The 7,650-nt window shown below is 39.2% G+C and overlaps 1 protein-coding gene across 1 annotated transcript; it reads left to right on the top strand.

The window, feature by feature from the left end:
• Positions 1–3,451: 3,451 nt before the first annotated feature.
• Positions 3,452–6,471, top strand: LOC6639182 (transient receptor potential cation channel subfamily V member 5). Its single transcript, XM_002061675.4, has 7 exons — positions 3,452–3,911; positions 3,976–4,202; positions 4,269–5,113; positions 5,176–5,402; positions 5,464–5,615; positions 5,673–6,204; positions 6,279–6,471. Exons 1-7 carry the CDS (start codon positions 3,513–3,515, stop codon positions 6,450–6,452), a joined length of 2,556 nt encoding a protein of 851 aa, XP_002061711.2. The 5' UTR covers positions 3,452–3,512; the 3' UTR covers positions 6,453–6,471.
• Positions 6,472–7,650: the final 1,179 nt, after the last annotated feature.

Here is a 7,650-nt window from a genome sequence, read left to right as displayed (position 1 = left end):
AAAGTCCGTTACGCATTTAAAAATAATTTTAAACCAGCCACCTACTAACTAATTCTGTTGGCCTGGTATTTCATATTTTTCCCAGTACGAATTTTGTCGTTTAAACTTCAAATATCGTTGCCCGCGAAATTCAAAAAATCCAACTGACAGTTGAATTCAAAAATTCAAATGCCCAAAAGTCCGTTACGCATTTAAAAATAATTTTAAACCAGCCACCTACTAACTAATTCTGTTGGCCTGGTATTTCATATTTTTCCCAGTACGAATTTTGTCGTTTAAACTTCAAATTTCGTTGCCCGCCAAATTCAAATTATCCAACTGACAGTTGAATTCAAAAATTCAAATGCCCAAAAGTCCGTTACGCATTTAAAAATAATTTTAAACCAGCCACCTACTAACTAATTCTGTTGGCCTGGTATTTCATATTTTTCCCAGTACGAATTTTGTCGTTTAAACTTCAAATATCGTTGCCCGCGAAATTCAAAAAATCCAACTGACAGTTGAATTCAAAAATTCAAATGCCCAAAAGTCCGTTACGCATTTAAAAATAATTTTAAACCAGCCACCTACTAACTAATTCTGTTGGCCTGGTATTTCATATTTTTCCCAGTACGAATTTTGTCGTTTAAACTTCAAATATCGTTGCCCGCCAAATTCAAATTATCCAACTGACAGTTGAATTCAAAAATTCAAATGCCCAAAAGTCCGTTACGCATTTAAAAATAATTTTAAACCAGCCACCTACTAACTAATTCTGTTGGCCTGGTATTTCATATTTTCTCCAGAGCAAATTTCATCCGCTTAAACTTCAAATTTCGCAGCCCGCTAAATTCAAAAAATCCAACTGGCAGTTGAATTCAAAAATTCAAATGCCGAAAAGTCCGTTACGCATTTAAAAATAATTTTAAACCAGCCACCTACTAACTAATTCTGTTGGCCTGGTATTTCATATTTTCTCAAGAGCAAATTTCGTCGCTTAAACTTCAAATTTCGCAGCCCGCTAAATTCAAAAAATCCAACTGACAGTTGAATTCAAAAATTCAAATAGCCAAAAGTCCGTTAAGCATTTAAAAATAATTTTAAACCAGCCACCTACTAACTAATTCTGTTGGCCTGGTATTTCATATTTTCTCCAGAGCAAATTTCGTCGCTTAAACTTCAAATTTCGCAGCCCGCTAAATTCAAAAAATCCAACTGACAGTTGAATTCAAAAATTCAAATGCCCAAAAGTCCGTTACGCATTTTAAAATAATTTTAAACCAGCCACCTACTAACTAATTCTGTTGGCCTGGTATTTCATATTTTCTCCAGAGCAAATTTCGTCGCTTAAACTTAAAATTTCGCAGCCCGCTAAATTCAAAAAATCCAACTGGCAGTTGAATTCAAAAATTCAAATGCCCAAAAGTCCGTTACGCATTTAAAAATAATTTTGAACCAGCCCCCTACTTTCTTCAAGCGGAATATTTAATTTTTTTTTCTGCCCCAAATAAGTATGCAACACTTTTTTTAAAAATCAATTTTATTTACCCTAAAAGTATGCCACACAAAATTTTTTTGCTCAATAAATAAGCAACGAATTACAAGTCAAAAACCAGAAAAGTGCTAATAAGTCAGTCATTTCAAGGATGATTTGGTTATCCTGTAGCATGATGGAAGTCCTTGCCAATGTGCATCCATTGACATCGTCATGTCATGCAATGTCCTTCGGGTAGCTGAGAAAAAAGAACCTTTCCTGCATCCTTAGATGGTCCCAACTTTTGTTCATGCCAACGCAGATCATCAAGGATATCCTAGGAAACCATGTCCTTTCGTTCTGCGGCAGGATTTGCGCATTTGTCAGCTAAAAATGAAAAAAAGTATTATTTTCTTGAGACCATATGTCTGCAGGACATTGACTTATTTCGAAAGGACGTACCTTTTTTGATCCTCCAGGATAAGAACTATCGATCTGCATTCAAGGATTTCCAATATCCCTCCAAAAATATAGCTCGAATTTTTGTAAGGAGGTTAGTCAAAAAAATGGCAAAAAAATCGCAAAAACCGCAAGTCCTTATAGCTCGGTCATTTGAAGCACTGTCAGTATGTTCTTTTGTTAGCTGATAGTTCTTGATGACCCGCTTCGACTGACACTATCAGATCCTAGAATGTCCTTCAGGAAGCTGAAATAAAAGGAATTTTCTGTTTACGGAAAAATGGCAAATATCTCGCGAGTCCTTTGAAGGATCAGGAGGAAAGTAGTGTCAAAAGATTCAAATGAATAAGGACTAAAGTGGTTGCAAAGGACATCCCGAAAGTCCTGCGAAGAGCCGAGATATCAAGGATTTTGTAGTTTTCTGCGGTTTTTTTGGTCTTTTGGTTCAATTTGGGACTTCGAAAAAATTACAAGCTGTAAAAACTGAAAAGTGCTAATAACTTGGTTATTTAAGGGATGAGCAGAATGTCGTTTAGCCAGATGAAAGTCCTTGTTCATACGCGTCGACTGACACTACCGTGTCCTGAAATGTCCTTCGAACAGCAGAAAAAAAGCACTTTTTCAGAAAATTTCACGTCCTGATCATTAAGGACATCCTTGAAATCCATGTGCTTTTGTCCTACGGTACGATTTGCGGATTTTGGAACTAAAAAACGAAAAAATGGATAACAATGTATGAATTAGGACTTTTCCATAAACCAAAATTGTTTTACATAGAAGTTTCTAGATGTTTAATAGCAATAAAGTAATCAAATATTTTTAAATAGTTTTAAACATTTAGATTGATTTGTATTTATATCACAATTTTTTAAATCACAATTTATGTGTAAAAATAAAATTTAAGATTTTAAGAAAAGATGAACTTTTAAACACATGTTTTGGCCAGCTGCATGTTGTTAAACATTTTATCGATAACGATTGCGCTGTGAAAATCTAAACACGCTGTTAAGAAACTTATCGATAACGATTTCGCGCTGTAAAACTGTGCACCTAACAGCACACTGTTAATGAACAAAGCTGTTAGGGGTAACGGATATTTAAAAATCGTTAATGCGTATTTTCTGATATCAATTATACAAAAATTAATGAAATAAAAACAGATAAACAGGTTTTCTTGTTTTTATAACTAATAATAACTTTTAGGGAAAGTTTAGCAAGGCTTAAAGTTTTCTGTTTCTTTTTTTTTTTTTTGAAGTGCAGATGTTACCTTAAGATAAGTGACAATGGGTGCACCTGTTGAATAGACCATGCAACAGATTTGATGTCTTGGCAACGCTTTGTAAATAAGAAATTAGGCTCAAGTTCAGCTGTTGCATTGGCAACGCAGCGTGCAATGGAATGTGTTTAATCGATGATAGCGCGCGCGAAGGATACCAAAAAGAAAAAATAATAATCACTGACAAGGACTCACAGCAAAATAATCACAATAGAACAATTCTTGTCAATTAGTCCAAATAGTCAATAAAAAGATGTCGCGTTATAAAAATTAAAGCAGAATTTTTCAAGGATATAGTGGGAAAGACTAGGATAACGTGCCAGGATGGGGAATACGGAGAGCAATGTGACCAGTGGCGTCAAAAAACAGGCTGGCGTCTCCACTCAGGCTTTGTACAAGTTTGTGAATCTCAAGGGCGGTGGCCTTCTGGTGGATATGATGAAACGTGCCTGCCAGACCAAACAGTTTGCCGAGATTGATCATGCGATCAAAACGAAAGTGGAACCCTTTCTATACAACAAAGGGGCTGGACGTTATTTTCCCATATCAAAACTGGTATTGCTACGCAATCGTGATAGGCCAAGGACACGGCAGTTGCCCGAGATACGCGCTCTGGAGAATCCCGATGATGATTTTAATATACATGACTATTGTCCCGAGGTCTCTGAGGCGGAATATATATCGAATCCAAGTGCTTATCGATTTGTATGCTGGGATTTAAATGTGAGTGAATTTAACAAGACAATTGGAGCAGCCTTCTAATCTTGTTGGCCCCCTTTTTTTGCAGATGCGTGGAGCAGTAGGCGAAACTATTTTGCACTTATGTCTGCTTAATGCCACCTCATTACATGCCGATTTGGCAAAACGTCTATTGAAATTCTATCCGAAATTGATATTAGACATATATATGAGCGATGAGTACTATGGCGAGAGTGTCCTACATATAGCCATAGTCAATGAGGATCCGGCAATGGTCAAGTATCTTCTAGATGCCAATGCAGATGTGCAAGAGCGGTAAGCGGGTCAATAGTCCTTCTCACCAGAAAACAAATGCCCTTCAATCATTCTGCTTTCCCCCAGTTGTTGTGGTGCCTTTATGTCAGCCGAGGACACAAAAGCCTCACGTACCGATTCCCCAGATCATGAATATGTCGCCTTATGTCCGATGACCAATTACGATGGCTATGTCTATTGGGGCGAGTATCCTTTGAGTTTTGCCGCATGCCTCTCACAGGAGGAATGCTTTCGCTTGGTCCTTGCGCGTGGAGCTGATCCCGATTTTCAGGACACAAACGGCAATACAGTCCTCCATATGCTGGTCATCTATGAGAAAATCGAAATGTTCGATGTGGGCTATGAGGTGGGCACGAATATCCATGTGAAAAATGTCCAGAATCTAACACCCTTGACCCTGGCCGCCAAATTGGGACGAGTGGAGATGTTTTTCCATGTGATGAGCATCGAAAGGGAAATATACTGGCAATTGGGCAGCATAACATGTGCCGCTTATCCCTTACTGATGATAGACACCATCAATGAGGAGACTGGCAATATTAACAAGGACTCCGTATTGAACTTTGTGGTCTTTGGCGACAAACTGGAACATCTGGAGCTTCTCGATGGTGTTGTGATTGATCTCTTGAAGACCAAATGGGATACATTCTGCAAATCGCGCTTCTACAAGCAATTCTATATGTTTGCCTTTTACTTTCTGATCTCGCTGTTTAGCTTTATTTTACGCCCCGGTCCGGACGTCAAGGATGATGACGACGAGAATGGAGATGGAGCTGCCAACAATGGCACTGCACCAAGTCATGATTTGTATGCAAACGTTAGCATCGCTAGCTCCAGCTCCAGCTCCACCTCTACCTACTCCAGCATCATGAATCAGCATAGTAAACGAGGAACATCCAGCACCGAGTACAGTTGAGTACCTATATATGATATATAAAAGAATTTGTTAGTTCAATCGTTGTTGTTTTTTTAGAAACATTTTGGTTAAATTTCACCGAATATTACGATCCAAATGAAGTGGAAATCTTACCCGCCTGGTGGGAGAGTTATGCCCAGTGTCCTTTGATGAATCTAGAATCCGATTTGGCCAAATTGCGCATCATGGCGGAGTTGATCAATTTTGTTGGTGCCATTCTCTATCTATTGGTGGCTTTGCGTGAGGCTCGATTTCTGGGTTATAAAATGTTTATAGAGAATCTAGTAAGATCGAAATATATGATATAAATATTATTGGCTATATCTCACCCTAATAATCTTTTAGATGACAGCTCCATCTAGAGTGATGTTTCTCTTCTCATGTGCCCTGATGATGACCATTCCCTGGCTTAGAGTCTCGTGCCTCACGGAAATCGATGATCACGTGACTGTAGTAATTATGTTGACCACAGCTCCCTATTTCCTATTCTTCTGCCGGTAAGTTGAACCTGAAAGAAATAAATCCATTAGCATTTCAATTGCATTTCTGTACAGTGGCTTCAAGACCGTGGGTCCTTTCGTTGTGATGATCTATCGCATGGTTATGGGAGATCTATTACGTTTTGTATCCATCTATTTGGTGTTTGTATTGGGCTTTTCGCAAGCCTTTTATATAATATTTTTAACATTCGATAACCCATCGACGCCCGAGGATCAGGATGCTGAATCGAATCCGATGCCCTCACCCATGGAGTCCATAGTGGCCATGTTCCTTATGTCGCTGACCAATTTTGGTGATTACTATGGGGCGATGGTGTCGACGCAGCATGAATACGAGGCAAAGATATTATTCTTTCTGTTCATGGTGATTGTCAGTGTGTTGCTGGTCAACATGTTGATCGCTATGATGGGTAACACGTATCAGAAGATTGCAGAAATCCGCAACGAATGGCAGAGGCAGTGGGCCCGCATTGTCCTGGTGGTTGAGCGTAGTGTCCCGCCGGCTGAGAGATTGAAGAATTTCATGCATTACAGTCAATCGATGTCGGATGGTCGTCGGGCCTTGGTCTTGCGTCTAAATATGAGTGTAAGTTGACATGAAAAGAGAAACCAAACAAGAATTTCTTTCATTTTCTTTAATTCTATGCACTTTCTGCACAGGACGAGGAGAAGGAAGAAATGAAAGAGGTGCAGGAAATGAAGCGCATTCATCAGCGTTTCTCGAAGAAGCGTCAAATGGAACGTGAAGCTCGTGCCCATCGCCGCCAGCAGGAATATGAGAAATTCTTTGGCACATCACCCAAACCAGATGCGGCCGATAATAATAATATATAATAGTAATAATAGTGGCAAAGACAGACATTTTGTCCACTTCTAATTAAGTTCAAGTTTTATTGAGCCTTGTTGAAAATTGATTTTGTCCAATAAATAAATTGTGAGAAAGTAACCCAAGCCCAAGCCCAACCCCAAACACATCTCGAACCACCACAAAAGAGTGCCATAAAAACTTTGCTTTATGACTTGGCAAACAAACGCAAAAACCCATTTGAATTATCATAACAATTTCACAACGATGAGAGAGAGATATATATACAGAGATATATATATATATATATGACCAAGGAGAGCATCTATCCGTTTGTACATCCGTTTATCGATTGTTGTCAATGATTACGTAATGGCAATTGTAGCATCAGCAGCAGCAATAGAAGAAAAAAAGAATGGACAAAGAAGTTGAATGAATGGATATTGAAAAGATTGATATTGTTAGGTGCCTCTCCAAAGACACCTATTGTCGGGAGAGGGTGTCTCTATACACCTATATCATACACTGGATCAGTGATTGACATCAATGAGCCATAAAAGAGATTGCGCCGAATGCGTGGGATCCTTTTTTTCTATTTTGCTTTGTTTTGTTCACTGCTTCTCTTCAGATTTCGACCCCGGTGTACCGGAAACGTTTAGCCAAACCATTGTTTCTCTAGAGAGTAGAGTAAAACGAAAGAAAGGACACAGACACAAAGAGCGAGGCGGAGGAGGAGGAGGAGCACCCCGAGAGTGCTCCCATTGAAAGTGTTAAAAAGCAAGGATCGTGGGCTCTCTGCCGGCTACCCAGCTTGACTTTAATTGAGTTTGAATAGAGCAATTTAGTGCCTGCTGTTTTCCAAGTTTCCTTTTCTTTGCGAAAGTTCCCAGCTCTCCAAAACTACTCGAGAATTCGGAGAGACCCATTGAGAGAGAAAGGGTAGCAGTAGTAGTTACCCTTTTGCCGTTTTACTCAAAAACTGCGGTTAAACAATGCGGCACCACAGTGTGGCATTAATGATATGGTGCCAACTCAATCCAATCCAATTCAAGTCAGTCCCAACCCTTGCCCCAGCCCATGAGAAACACAGAGAGAGAGAGAGAGAGAGACTGAGTGAAAACGATCACAACAATGGATTGAAGTCATAATTTGAATATGTCACACTGTGGCCAGGACGTCCAGGTTGTTCCCAGCTTAAGTTCTTTCTCTCTCGCCCTCTCTCTTTCT

The sequence above is a fragment of the Drosophila willistoni genome, assembly GCF_018902025.1.
Source record: "Drosophila willistoni isolate 14030-0811.24 chromosome XR unlocalized genomic scaffold, UCI_dwil_1.1 Seg144, whole genome shotgun sequence".
Classification (NCBI taxonomy): domain Eukaryota; kingdom Metazoa; phylum Arthropoda; class Insecta; order Diptera; family Drosophilidae; genus Drosophila; species Drosophila willistoni.
The sequence above is the reverse complement of the archived record's forward strand: the minus strand, read 5'-3'. Positions and strand labels throughout refer to the sequence as shown.